Genomic DNA, 14,887 nt, shown 5'->3' with positions numbered 1-14,887 from the left:
TGAAGAAGCTTGAAATTTTTATTCAGTCTATCTTTTATATATTGAAAGCTGAGCCTTTTTATGACAAAAGTTTTAAGAAGAAAGTTCACTTTCAGTTTCACAACTGTGGCTACCAGTCCTTCCCTTATCCTATTATTATAACGCAGATATGTTGTGATTGGAGTAATTTATATATACAAACTATATCATAGAACAACAATTTCATTGCTAAGTGTAAGCAGGTTAGGGTGCTTCATCCAAAATAAGAAAAAAATAAGAGAATTCTGCATTTTTTTTATTTTAAAGCTGACATTTTAGCACTATTTTGACAATGGTTTATTTACTCATGATCTTTTGGTTACACAATATTAAAAGGAAATTTATTTATTGGCATGCAAAGCAATATGGCTTTAGAATACACCTCTTAAATTTACAGAACTTAAAATTTCAAACACCCCACATGGCTGGCAGGTGATATTGTGAAGATGAACTTGAGTAATGACACACTTACTTCCTGGAGATTTAAAAAAAAGAGAAAATGACTTAACATAGTATAATACACAGATGATATAGTTAACTTATCCAGGAAATATTTCAATGATTTATTTTGATCAAAGTTATTTATGTCTTTTCATCTTATATATCCTTTTGTCTTTTGGAGTTTTCAAATATTTACATTTGAAGATGGCTTACCCTAAAGTGTCCCTATCAAGAAATATAAAATGTATGAATAATTATAAAAAAGGCAACTACAACCTACCAAGATAAGTGGTTAATTTTGGCATGTAAATTTTTACTGCTATGCTTATTACATTAAGTATTTAATACCATATATACTGGCATTTTACTTTGTGCTAAAATTTCAACATACACAGCAATTTGCAATGTGTTCCGAATGCCTTGTCCCTTATTGACACTCAGGAAATGTGTTTGGAATAAATGAGTGAATGGATAAAATTGTAATGACAGAAAACAAATATAATAATGTACTCTTGAATGATTCATAATTTTGATTATATATCAAGAGAGTAAAGACTCTCTCCCCACATAGGAACAACCTGTAGCAGTATGATAATATTTATGAAAATGTTGATGGTTTTCAGAATAAACTAAAATAAATCACCTGTCAGTAATTTTTGTCTGAAGCAACCAGTTTATAAAGTCTCGAGTGGCAAGATTATCGAGAACTGTGTTCATCTCATCAGAGAAAGAGCCATCGGCGTGTCTGCGGCGGAGTTCTTCAACAATGGTGACTTCTTCTGGGAAACTGAGAAAAAGAGAGGTAAAATCAGTACTTGGTTAAACGTTTCAAATAAATGCTTATTGGTTGCCTATCACTGGTAACATGTGTAAGCATCGCTGAGAAAACCATGTTTCTATTTACAGAGGGCCTATCACGAAAAGCCTCATAGAAACTTGCATATCAGAAAGGGAATTAGGTAGAATAGCGCAGAGCTGGGACCTGAAACTAAGGCCTTTTCCATATTCCAGCTGCTTCAAAGATTTTAGTGTATTGCCAACACAGAAGTTATTATTGAGACTATTAATTTGTTTATAATTCATAAAAATATATTCTAGCCTATAAAACTAGTGATTATCAAAACAGCCTTGCCAAGTGCAGTATTAAGGGATTAAACCTTAGTCTATATCAGATTTTCTCTTCGATTGATTTATTTAGCAGAATTTTTGGTATGCCTTTAAAACACTATAAAATAGCATCAAGTGTAAGTGACTATTTTCCCACTGAGTTTATAAATTTGATTGTGTGACTATTTTCCCATTGATTTTGTAAATTTGATTGTTAATGTTTTAAAAATCAGCAACAATACTAGTTCCCTTTTGCCTCGAGAGCTCTTTAAAGTCTCACTAAAAATAAAAATAGAGTGGAACATGAATTTCCTGCTTCTCATAATTCAAATGTCAATCAAAATGGTCACAAGAAAACAGGATGGTTCAGGGGTCTGATTGGTTGTGGTAAGATCCAAGAAAGTACCTAAAGTTCTTGGGCGTATTTTCAGCTGTGATAATTTAGTGGTTATCTTTATGACGTCCCTAAAAAATGGGCACATTGTTACATATATGGATGTTGCCACATATCTGTATTTTGAATGTCATTTCATTAAACGTCTTAAGTTTAATTCCTTTCAGTCTTTATCCCATTTTTACCTCAATACTTACTAACACATTACTTACTAACACATAAATTATGTAAATATTTAAAGTGAAACTAAGTTTTCTGCATTATTTCTTTTCCTTTATCCCTAGTTTTCCTGGACAGTCCTAGTTTAAGCTTATTTTCCTGGTGTAGTTATCAAAAGCACTCTGTTTATTCTCAAAAGTGTCCTGGATTGGCAAATTAATACCCTAATTATAATACAACTATAATGGGGGATAAAAAGTAACCTGTTTGACTCTATTAATACTTGCTAACAGAGATAAAACCGATGAGACTTTTGTAAATTGTCTCTCACCAACAGGAGTTATTTCTTTACTCTGTCAGACTATACTAATGGCTTCTGTAATGCAGATCCATATATAGATAACCGTATTCTAAGTTTTTCACATCAAGCAAAAAAAAAAAAAAAAAGAAGAAAAGTTGAATAAGAATGTACAGACTTACTCTCGCCTTCCTCGGCCTTTCACCAGCCAAGCAATGAATTCCTTGGCAGCTTGGCCTTCCAGATAAGAACTTACATCACTGGTAAAGGTCCCTTCAGCATGTCTCTCAAATTCATCATGACGTTTGGCAATGTTATTCCTGAAAGAAATGTGAAAGTTAAATTGAAGATCTGTCTCTTTAGAAATATGATTCTCACCTATAAGCAAGCAGTGGCAGCTTTGGGTTCGGGATTCTGTGTGGTTTTGAGAGATGAGGGTGGGTAGAGGACTTGTCTGGAAGCTACATTAATTATCTGGAGTGAAGGTTGATGGGGGGCTAATAAAAATTATGGGGAGCTAAGCTCCCTCACTCCACCTAGTGACCCATTTTCACCTGCCCTGCTTATCTGGGCCATTGACTATTAAAGCAGCATTTTCTTCCGTCTCAATGTATGGGGGCCATCCACTCTGCTATGCTACCTGCAAACAAAGCAGCAGCTTGTCATTAGTACATATGGGGTCAGAGTTAGTTAACTGAATCAAGGGAAAGCAAACGAGCATCTCAAAATGTCATCAAAAGACCACATGATATTGGATTAAAGGAAATGTGTGATGGGCTAGCAGTGAGGAAAGCTAAGAAGATGACCCCGTATCACCCTCAAATGTGTACAGAGTGCTCTGTGGAGGTGGTTGACCAGATAGATGGTCAGTTGCTCCATCATATATTAGCCCTGGAAGGTTTCACCTTAAACACAACAGAAACTGCCTGGGAGCTAGGATTGTTTTACATTAGTTTACCAAGTCATGGCATTCTCTTTCTAGAAATGAACATAGTTGTTTGCATTTTTTCAAATATGTGATTTCTCCCATTTCACCAATGGCTTCATTTGTAATCCTTAACAAGGACTTCTCGCAGTGTCTTCTCTGACCATGACTACCATCTTTCTTGTACTCTCCAGTTTAAGGATTTTTGGTCAACAGCTCTTTTTTATTCTTCCTGCTGGCTCGTCTCACTCTGTCCCCCTTCTCCATTCTATCCAGACAAATTTATTCCCTTTTCCTGATTTTTAGATTCCTTCAGCTACTTTGTGTGTATAACTCCCTTCCCCTTGTGGGTCACCCTCCAAAGTAATTGTGAAATTCCACCATCCCTGTGAAACTCTTGCAGCTGATTTCGTCCAGTAGCCTGGATGCAGCAAAAAACAAAACAAAACAAAAAAAAACCCCGAAACTGTCAAAGGAAATCCAGCATTAAAATGTATGCCTTGCGATAGGCTTGTGTTCTTATATACCTTCTTCTATCTTTATGCTGTGCAGCTAGGCTGTAATTTTAAATGTGTATCTTGGATTGTATTCTACAAGAAAAAGACTGCATCTGTTTCCATTCCTTACCGTGACTAACTTGGCTAGAGGATACTTTGTGATCATAGTCATGAGTTTGAATCCTACAAGGGAATGTTGAATTTGCTCTTATCTTTTGGTCAGGATTAGATTTCTAATCTTGCAGGTCCACAAAAGTCAGCTTTCAATTTTAGAGGAAAATGGGCATGAAGTGAATATTGCTAAGACCACAGTTGGGAAAATTTAAATTCTATGTCCCATTGGAGGGTGGGTAAGAGTTTTGGAGGGATGAGGGGTGGGACATTCAGAGGCACATTATGAAGGATAGCATCACCAACCTTGAAAATCATCAAAATTGAAAGAGCTTATGGGCACTATTTGATATGCAGGATAACTTAAGAAAGTCAGGAGGAATTTTAGACATTTTTAAGTAATACATTTGTGTGCAAATTTCTGATCAGGTTCAGACTCTTACTTATTCCTCTTGGTGTTCATCAACCACTGCACAAAATCCTGGGCGCGCCTGGAGTCCAGATACTTGCTGTAGTCACTGGTGAACGTGCCCTGTGAGTGGCGCTTGTCTTCATTCATCTGATCTGGATCATTGAGCGGGTCGGTCTGGGGAGCTGGGAATGATCTGTGAAGAAGAGTGACTGGTGCAATTAAATCTCTCCTCAAGAGTAGATTCACTTGAGAAGCAGCTTCTCTACAAAATACAGAACCACATGAAGTTGGAAGGCAGGTTCCTTGAGTATTTCAGTTGGCAGTTCAGAAAGACCTTAATTTGCCATGGGAATTCCATGGTTTTACCAGAGTTGAATATACTCCGATTTGGAATTCTAGCAATTGATTTTTCAACTGGCTTCTTTTTTCTGAAATAGGATTAAATAAATCTTTTTTTAACAATTTCATCTACTCGTAATTATGTTAATAATGCCAGAAGAGAGCAACGCCTTGAATATTTTAAAAGTGAAGAATACCAAACCGTTTTTTGGGGGGCAGCAGATTTATGTTCCGAATTCTGTTTCGCATATATTAATATAAAAAAGTAGCTCCGTTACCTGGCTACGTGGTAGCTAATGGTGAAGGAAAGACAATTAAAAATTCGAAGAAAGGCAAGAAAAATCCCACTTGCTAATTTGAAACTGTGTAGTGGATAATCCACATGCCAGTAATCAACAGTTGGTTGGCACGGCTATGTGGGGAAATATTCAATATGATTAAAACTCAAAAATAGAAATGAGATACTATTTTTACCTATCAAATTAGCAAGGATTAAATACCGAGGAGGATATTATGAGAGGAGTATTTCTATAATGCTGATGGGAGTGTGCATGTGTATGACTTTTCTGGAAAGCAAATTGGCAAGATAAAATATTTAAACTCATTCAGATCCTTTGACATGATTATTTTACTAGAAATAAATACTAGAAATAAATCCTCAGAAAAATAGTAAGAAATGTAGGGAGAAATGTTATTTGCAGCATTCTTTGTGGGAAAATTTGAAGAACCCTTACGTATTCAATAGAGCAGGAGTAGCTAAATAAATATTGTATATTTATGAGGTGGAATAGTATGTAGCCATTAAATACCATACACTTAATAGATATTTGTAATGATATAATAAAAATAAGCTAACAATACAATGCTAAGAGACAGAACATAATACAAAGCTGTAACTGATCAGGATATATTTATATACAGTACATGCATATTTTTATAATGAGCACGTATGACTTTTACAATTAGTAAGAAACAGTGTTATTTTTTAGAAAAGAGTAAAAGAGGAAAAGTTGGTGTGAATGATTAAAATGACCTACTCTGCCGTGTGAGTAATGCATGAACGGGGAGTATTAGCTGAAGATTTCAAAGAGCTATAATTTCCCATGTAACGTATTTTTCAACATTGCCCACCCCTTCCGTTATGAAACGACATACTCTGATCTGTACTCTAGAAAAGGCTTTATCACAATGATACTTTACACATTTGAAAATTGTGCAGAGTATTTACTCCAAATTACTGAGACCTATTTACTAATCACAGTTATCTCAGGCTGTATTCTAACCATAGTGCTATATTAGTTCAAGTCTAACGATTTAATACCTGGATTTCTCCTCTGTGTCCTGAAGGGAACGTTGCCAGCTGCCTTGGACCAGCATTACAAGCAATCCAGCCACAAAGTAAATGCTTTTCATTTTTGCTGCCTGTTGGAACACAGAGTCAAGGGAAAGATAGAGACCCTCAACCATATTTAAACCAGTCAGACTAAATTAGTTCAATTTTGACTAAGTAAATATTATAAATAGAACAAAAAGCTAGTCATCAATTTTATTCTGATTATATTTTGAGTAATTTCAAATATTCAAATATTAGATTATACTTTTCCTGCAGTTCTTTTTTATTTTTTTTTTTGGTGGCTAAAAAGAATACAAAAGATGTGTAGCACTATGAAGCTTTTTCATTAGTGTAGGACACTTCTGTTAATGATTAGAAGGCTCATTTCCAGAATTGAAATTAAAAATGTCCACGATAAACATTGAAAATACCCACTGTAGATGATATGCTACATATGGTTAGCCTGAATGGCGCCTTATCCGTAATGCCACCCTCTTCACTATCAGTCTGGCTTTCAATTAATAGTCCTTCACTTCCAAGCATTTACATTATACTGCATTTCAACCATCTTAAAGCAGCCTCAGGCTACAACTTGGCATACCAGCTGTCGGTTCAGATGTATTATTCATTTATATTTTAAATAGTGTAACTTGGTCTAGACTTTGTAATTATAAAGCGGCCAACAGATTTGAGGTATTTTAGGGTGCTTTGACCTGTTCTAAATTAAAGGAAAAAAAATCATTTTAAAGACAAGCAATTTGCAACAAGAACTAATGCTTTTGGCAACTTGAACAATCACAACTAAGAAACTAAGAGATCACTGTCATAAAGAAAATTAATGCTTGCTTCTGAAGTCTTGGAAGTCCCCTGGTTGTTTTATAATTGGACTGAGTCCAGGACGTGTCATTCACTGCTAGTGACACCCTAGACCAGGTTGTAGAATACCTCACATCACAAGCAGATGCCTCATGAAGCCATGGGATGCCAAGGACATCATGATGCAGTGTGGATGGGTGGGGTGGGACCAACATGAATGTGGCCAGAATGTCCCCACAGGACAAGCACCCCTATTTTCTGAATGAATACCTCAAGTCCAGTGTTTGTCATGAACTTCCCTCTGCTACTTTCAACCGATCGTGTTTACTTTGAGAAGTGGGGATTTCAATCCAAGTTTGATCATGCTTATCCATAAAATATTTGAATGAGTATTTTTAGCAAATGGCATTTGGTTTGAAATAAGTATTTTATAAATATTATCATTTTAAACTATCAGTCTTTTCTTTAACATCTTAGCCACACTTACTATCAGTCTTTGGCACTAAAACGTGGAGACTGTAATACCGGCGTGATTTTTTTTTTCCTTTGAAATATTAACTCTTTTTAGATTAAGAGGTCAGTTAGACAAAGCCACACAATAGGCATTACATATTCATCCTTCTTCATTCATCAACATTCAATTACTAATATGGCATTTTGCTGTGCTTCAGTTTATCTGGTTGGCAAACTTTGGAAACCTTGCCAAATATATAGGCAGGGTCTTCTGATTATAATTTTTAATGATAAATTTATGCTTTCAGAAACTTAAAAATTAAAGCAAGCATTTCTCTTTAGGATTACGTCATTGTTGGAAAGTCAATTGAGAACTGTAATTCCTTCCACACAATGTCCCTAACGGTTTTACAGTATCTTCTATGACGTCCTCTGGAGGCAGATACGGAGCAGGTGGTATTCTGCCCCTGAGAGAGCTGGTAGAAGAAACAACCATACAGAAGAGAATGTTCGAAATCCTCTCCAGGCAGCAGAATGAGCTCTACTGAAAGAAGTAACTGATTTTTAAAATTGTATTTATTCATTGTGTAAAAGTCAACAGAACTGTGAAAAATTTAAGAATAAGGTTGTTTGAATACCACAACTTGAGAAAGCAAATATTTGCGTTATTTTGGTATCAAAATCTTATTCAATAAGAGAAGACTTTCCAATTACTTCCCACCCCTGCTTTAGTCAGCCTACAGAAAGAATCTGCAGTTTTACAAGAACCTTACTTTTCCACTCAAATTTAAAAGGAGATATGGTACCAATAGTATTTCCTGAATAGAAAGTCTTTTAGAAAGATTAATCTTTGACCTAGACAAGGTGACATACAGTATATCCCTAAATATATTGGTGCTTTAGGCCAAATGCTTTTAAAACTGGCTAGATCATTTCCTGTCACAGGTGTTAATTAGTATGTGTGGAAAAGAAACCATACCACGTAATCATTTACCCATTGAGGATCTTCATAAAAGTGTTCTTTATCCTTAAGAGCTTAAGGAGGTACTTTAGGACATCTGATTTTTTTATCTAATGGTATTTACTATAATTTCATTTTGACATGTAAACATTTTAGATATTTTATTTATTACTATTGGTCCTCAATACATAGTAAGTAATTATTAATCTATGCTTTTACTCAGCTCCATCCACAGAATTCCCAGTAATCGATGATATTTGTTCTCTGCACAAAATATGCTATGTCTTATTTACAAAGAGCTGATTTCATGGACTTTGATTTTTTGATAGCCCTATCAGCCTTATTTGAATATTTGAATGATGATGTTGATTCTGCGCTTTTGGAAAACCATACGTTTTCATTGGTAAGGAGCCATTGCTGTTATAACCTCTCTAATGGACACGTTTCTGCTGAATTTAAAAGGCTCCTTCTGTTCACAATAGTATACACATTTATCAAATCCAAAGAAAAATACTTGTTTTTCAAAATGTTACCACTTATTTTTAAAATGCAGTTCTCATAACAGTTCAATCTTGTAGTAAGTGCATTGATTTGAATCTTTGTTTTTCTTTCATTTTGTATCTTTACGTTGAATTATTTCTTCAACTCACTTTGCGGCTACAATATGTTGAAGTTTATGTAAATGCATTTTATATCACTTTTTCATCTCAACTCTGCCCTGTGTATTATAGTAATAAAGTATAAGATGAAAAAACAGCACTATAATTCATAATACTTTGCCCCCTTATGAAAACTGTACCCCAAACAGGATTTTCAGTCTTACAATCTGTCAGTATTAATCTTACCTTCTGACACCAGGAGGTGGAACAGAGCGGGTAGAGAGAAAGAGAGCCCTCTTTTTGGGACTCTGGTGTGCAGTGTCCTGAGCTCTGTAGTTCTGCACCAAAGCGCACTGCTTTTATATCCTCTCCAGTGTTGTTTAGCCTCACAGATATTACGCTGACAATATAAATTTTTCATCTGTGAATAATGGGTTTTTGTTACAAACAATTTCACTCGCTCACTCACTTTGCTCATCTGCATTCTATGTTTATATTGGGTGGGAAGTCAGAGACCAGGAAACTTTTTATTTACTCTTGTCTCCTTTTTTTTTTTGCTGAGAATGATGGAAAGGGCAGCTTGGAGATTCACCTTTCACTCTTGGTCAGGCATGAAAATCACTTAAGTACTCTAAAGTGAATTTTTATGCTGCAGACAAAAGAATGTGAAATTACATAGTCTGTGGCCAACCCACTTTGAGCATAGCCTTATTCGAGGGTCTGATAAGCCCCTCTTTGCTATTTAGTTACGATTAATTTATCTTAGTATAATAATCTATTCATCCTTTCATCTACCCAAATAATAAATCACTCACTCAAAACATACTTATTAAGAATCTTCTCATCTGCACTATACAAAATTAATTTGTATTAATTACTGTATTTCTTACTGTATTATTTGGGTGGGGAAGTTTAAAGAATATCAGTTAAGACCTAATGTGTCCTGTTGTTAAAAATGGGATTCAGGAAGAAAGGGTAAAGCAAAGTGAGGATTAAACACCCAAGATAGGTGATGCTAATAAGACAGGGTCTAGTATTTCTTTTTCCTTCTAATGGATATTTAAAGGCTAACTCTGCTGATAAGAGAGTTGGACACTAATTTACAAAAGAATGAGTTACTGTGTGTACTGTCATATTTACTGAGCTTTGTGACCTGCCACTTAGGACTTCAGTGACCTATGGGATTTAGCAGATATGAGTCTGGTCACCTTAGAGAAAGAGAAAAAAGGGAAATGATCTGGACAGACAGCATGAGGACAGTGTTGGTGTAATTAGATTTTAGTTTGGCTGCTATAAACAAGCTGTGTGGCCTCAGTCAAGTCACATACTCTCTTTATGCCTCAGCTTCCTATTTGGAAATGAGAGTGTTGGTTAAATGACTCTTCTAAAATAAAAATTTGTTTTCATTTGACCAAATCATTGCAACATGTGTTAACTAGATTCCAATATTCTAATATAATCGACTGCATGGTGAAACTGGTACAGAAGTAAATCATTGAGATAACTGTAGAAACATTCCCGATGAATTTAAATTGTTCACTTTGTGGATTGGACCCACTGTTGGATGTAGAGCTATTTAAAGGCCATAGAGATCAGTTCTCTGTGAAGCTGGGGGAACTCAGGAAGAAGTGTTTGTGCTGGTGATTACTGATGGTATATCATTAATGTTAGCCTTGCTAATCAAAGTGTGGTCCAAGGACCAACACCGCTTGGGAGTTTGCCAGAAATGCAGACTCTCAGACCCAAGCCCAGACTTAGTAAGTAATTTGCATTTTACCAAGAGTCCCAGGCAATTCATATGCATATTAAAGTTTGAGAAGCACAACTGTGTAAAATACATATCTCATTTTCCTCACCTTCTCCCGGTGCTTGCTCGTGTTTCGACCTGAGGATGGCTTTCACCAGCAGAGGGGGTGAAAGAGCAGAGAACTGTGGCACACCTCAGGGCTGTCTGGATTAACACTTAACACATGCTGTAATGATTTGAGTGTGGATAAGTTTACTATATGATCAAATTGTTCTTCCCTCTGGCTTCAGTCCTCATGAGTATATTGGATATATTTTTATTAAATTGTTTGGCATTCAGTTCTATTTTTTTCACTTTGCCTATTTGAGTAGATGTTTCTTCCTCTCTTTCTCTGCCTCTGTCAGTCTGTCTGTCTCTCTTTCCTTTGCAGATGCTACTTGTTTGTGGGAGCAGCCTGAAGAAGGGGGCTCTGCAATGACGTATCTAAGGGCATTAACATGGCACCTGGCATCTCAGTAAATGCCCTCTCCCAATATATCACGAAAAAACTTCTTTTTTTCCCTCCACTCCACTTGCTTTCTGTTATTTCAGAAGTGACTATCTCGAGATTTTTCAGGAAGTTCCCTCTAGCGTCATCTCCAGCCCAACAACACTGATTCTTGGGGGTCCCCAATACCATTAATGATAAGCGCTCTGAGACTGCAGAAACACTAAGAGTGCCGCTGAATAAGGCACTGCTCTCCTCCCCTGGAAGGGGAAATCAGGCTCCCTAACAGACATTGTATCGTCAGAAATCAAGACAAACAACAAGTGCAACTTGGACTAGTGGATCTTCTTGCAATGACTGTCCCAACGTCAACATCCACTTGGCCTTCAGTTCCCATCATCACAGTTATTCAGTTATTTAGACGTGAGGCAGGGAAAGTGGTGGCCCTGCATTTATATAACTAGGGAAGAGATATGGGAACATATGTATATGTATAGCTGATTCACTTTGTTATAAAGCAGAAACTAACACACCATTGTAAAGCAATTATACTCCAATAAAGATGTAAAAAAAAAAAAAAGCTTGTCTGGGAGCAGGGAAGTTCTGGGAGAAGTCATCTAGAGTTCTCCCATCAGGCTGTGTAGTGGCACCTGAGGTATGGCCACGTGATAGCTATGATATGCCTTCCTGAAAGGTCAATTTGACTTGATAAGGGTAATTTAAAACATGACTATTATATGGAGTGGAGTGCAAAAACGTACATCACATTTTAAGGTAAAATAAGTTCCTCCTCAAAGCTCTCTTACTTTCTTTACAGGGCCGCATGCTTGGCTTAATGTTCTACTCTCACCATCTTGAAATTCTTAATAAGTTTTGAACAAGGACTCCACATTTTTGTTTTTTACTTGGCCGCACAAATTAAGTAGCAGATTCTGCTTAGGACCTCACCGCACAAAATCATAGGGTGCCGGGGTTTTGCACGTTTATTTTCCTCAGCTGTTCAGGAAACTTGAGTTGAAATGCCTGAGAATGGCAAAGATCCAGGTTCACAGTGCACTCTGGTAGCAAGACTATGGTTGAGGGGAACGCTCATGCATTGCTGATGGGATTACAACATGTCACAACACGCTTGGGGCACAATTTGGCAACATTAACAAAATTACAAATACCTATCATCCTTGGCCTAGTAAGGCTAAAGCACCATTCTGGACATTTATCCCATCTATATTCCTACATATATATGTAATGACGTAGGTAAAAGTTTCTTCATTGCAGCCTATGTATAGTAGTAACAAGTTGGAACCAATCCAAGGGGCCATGGATAGAGCAGTTTTTATAAAAAGAATGAGGAACCTATTTATTCACCAATATGGAAAGTCTCTAAGATATGTTGTTAGGTGAAAATAAGAAGGTGTATTATGGATATATAGTAGGTTACCTTTTGTGTTAGAAGAGGGAAGGGGACAAATGTATGTTTATTTACTCATCACTGTGTTTAAAAAAATTGGAAGAATGCACAAGAGATTAATAAAAGTGCTTACGTAGGAGGCAGTGTGGAGCAGTGGGCTAGACAGGAACAGAGTACAAAGAATACTTCTTAATATATATTTGTTATGCCGTCTGGAATTTTTTACCATTTTATTTAATTATTCATTCAAAATGCTTAAAAATGCAATTTAAAAAGGGATGAAAGTTTAAGTTTTAAAGCTAACTGTACAGCTACACTTTGACCTAGTAATTCCACTTCCAGGTGTTTTACCCAAAAGAAATGAAAACGTATATCCACAAAAAGACATGTATAAAAATATTCACAACAGCTAAAAACTGGGAAGAATCAAACTATCCATCAACAAAAGAAAAAATAGACAAATTATGGTATGGAATTCATATAATGGAAACCTACTGAACAATAACAGATATTGGCAGCAATACGGATGAATTTCACAGATATGATGCTGAGTGAAAGAAGGTGGACACAAAAAACTGCATACAGGGGCTTCCCTGGTGGCGCAGTGGTTGAGAGTCCACCTGCCGATGCAGGGGACACGGGTTCCTGCCCCAGTCCGGGAGGATCCCACATGCCGCGGAGCGGCTGGGCCCTTGAGCCATGGCCGCTGAGCCTGCGCGTCCGGAGCCTGTGCTCCGCAACCGGAGAGGCCACAGCGGTGAGAGGCCCACGTACTGCAAAACAAACAAACAGAAAACAAAAAACTGCATACAGTATGAATCCATTCGTAGAAGTTGCAGAAGCAAAACTAAGGTTAAATAAAACGCAGAACTGTGGTTGTCTCTTGGAAGAGGAGGATAGTCTGGGGGTAACTTTCTGGGGAGATGGAAATATTCCATATCGTGAAAGGGGTGTGTTTTACCAAGGCATGTCCAGTTGTCAAAATAGTGCAGCTAAGATTTGTGATTTCAATTTATGTAAATTTTAACTAAAAGAAAAAAATAGTAAAATTAAAAGTGGTATGGAGAAGCATGGCAGAATATTGATAATCGTTGAAATTGACTGATGAGTTATTACAATGAGGTTTTATTATGTGATTCTACTTACTTTAGACACGTTTGAAATTTTCCAAACTAAAAAGTTAAATCAAAGCTATAATAAAATTAATGTGTGGGTGGGCCATTAGCACCAATTAATCAGTTACTCTGGAAGCTAAAGAGTTTGACCCTTCAGTTACCAAGGATGAGCTAGGTAAGGTAAATGAAGTTCAGAGACACATGGGGGCAACAAAGCTTGGAGGTAAATTGGTAGCACAGGACCAGGCCTGGGTAATGGAAAAACAACTTCAAGAAGGCAGGGTATGAGAACCACCATTCAGAGGTAGTGGAATAGTGATCACAGCTCCTTCTCCATCATTTTCAAGGCCTGTCCCTAGGGTACGCCTCCGCCCTCACGTAAGACTTAATAGTGACCACTAACACTTTCCCGATGAGTTTGAGGTCCATTTTGGTTTCTTGGAGGTAATCCTCTCAATATGCATGCTATTCCTCTTCTCCATAACAAGGGTCTTCTGAAAATAACCCACGAGCCTGCAAAAGATCACCCCTCCCCACCCCAAAAAATTGTCTATAGCATGTGAGAGAAAAGTTTACATTAACTCAGGTTTGTTTTTTTTTTTAACTTGGAAGAAAAAAATAGCGAGTGATTTAACGAAACCCTTTGAAACTGTAAAAATCGAGTACATAAAACGTAATGGTCAGATGCCTTTCACATCTCCTGAGTGTCTTGATGAACGCAGGGGTCCAGAGGCAATAAAAGAAGAACTTCCAAGGCGAGTTCTGAGTTTGCCAGAGGATGTGAGATAGATTTTTACTGAGAGATATTTAAGAAACAGGTCATGACCCTTTCATCTGGAATGATTCCAAAGAAGCCTGCTGGGTGAGGGGAAATTCCGTAATAAGATCAGCGGACAGTTTTCCCACCCTGAGGCTCTGAGACCCTGTAGACAGCGCAGCTCACAAGTCTGAGGAGGGGACCGTGCGGCATCATGGCTTTGCATATGTTGATTTTATCTCTTGCTAGATCCCTGGTATAATGAGATGTTTAAAATTGTTCTAAGTTTCAGTTGTTATTTTTATTCATAAAGGGAACAAGAAAGAGAAAGAAAACAAAATCACATTGATACAAAATAATCGTATCTCATAATTTATAATCAGAATATATATTTATATGTATAAATACATATATATCATTGAATACATGTGTTATGCTTCTATTTTTCGCATATTGTGACTATAAAAAACAAACCATATGTCATTACATTTATCCAACCTCTTGCTCATC

The 14,887-nt window shown here is 36.7% G+C and overlaps 1 protein-coding gene across 2 annotated transcripts; it reads right to left on the bottom strand.

The window, feature by feature from the left end:
- Positions 1 to 9,191, bottom strand: GCG (glucagon). Of its 2 annotated transcripts, XM_029225690.1 has the most exons (6): positions 9,110 to 9,191; positions 6,023 to 6,123; positions 4,394 to 4,555; positions 2,600 to 2,737; positions 1,103 to 1,246; positions 1 to 493 (listed from the first exon to the last, which is right to left on the bottom strand). In XM_029225690.1, exons 2-6 carry the CDS (start codon positions 6,112 to 6,114, stop codon positions 487 to 489), a joined length of 543 nt encoding a protein of 180 aa, XP_029081523.1. In that variant the 5' UTR covers positions 6,115 to 6,123; positions 9,110 to 9,191; the 3' UTR covers positions 1 to 486. The 2 variants fall into 2 exon arrangements, with proteins under 2 accessions (XP_029081523.1, XP_029081524.1); XM_029225691.1 differs by lacking the exons at positions 1 to 493; positions 9,110 to 9,191 and having other exon boundaries at positions 1,099 to 1,246; positions 6,023 to 6,116.
- Between the last annotated feature and the right edge of the window lie 5,696 nt (positions 9,192 to 14,887).

The sequence above is a fragment of the Monodon monoceros genome, unplaced genomic scaffold (assembly GCF_005190385.1).
Source record: "Monodon monoceros isolate NGI ecotype Baffin Bay Population unplaced genomic scaffold, NGI_Narwhal_1 Super_Scaffold_16, whole genome shotgun sequence".
NCBI classification, from domain to species: domain Eukaryota; kingdom Metazoa; phylum Chordata; class Mammalia; order Artiodactyla; family Monodontidae; genus Monodon; species Monodon monoceros.
The sequence above is the reverse complement of the archived record's forward strand: the minus strand, read 5'-3'. Positions and strand labels throughout refer to the sequence as shown.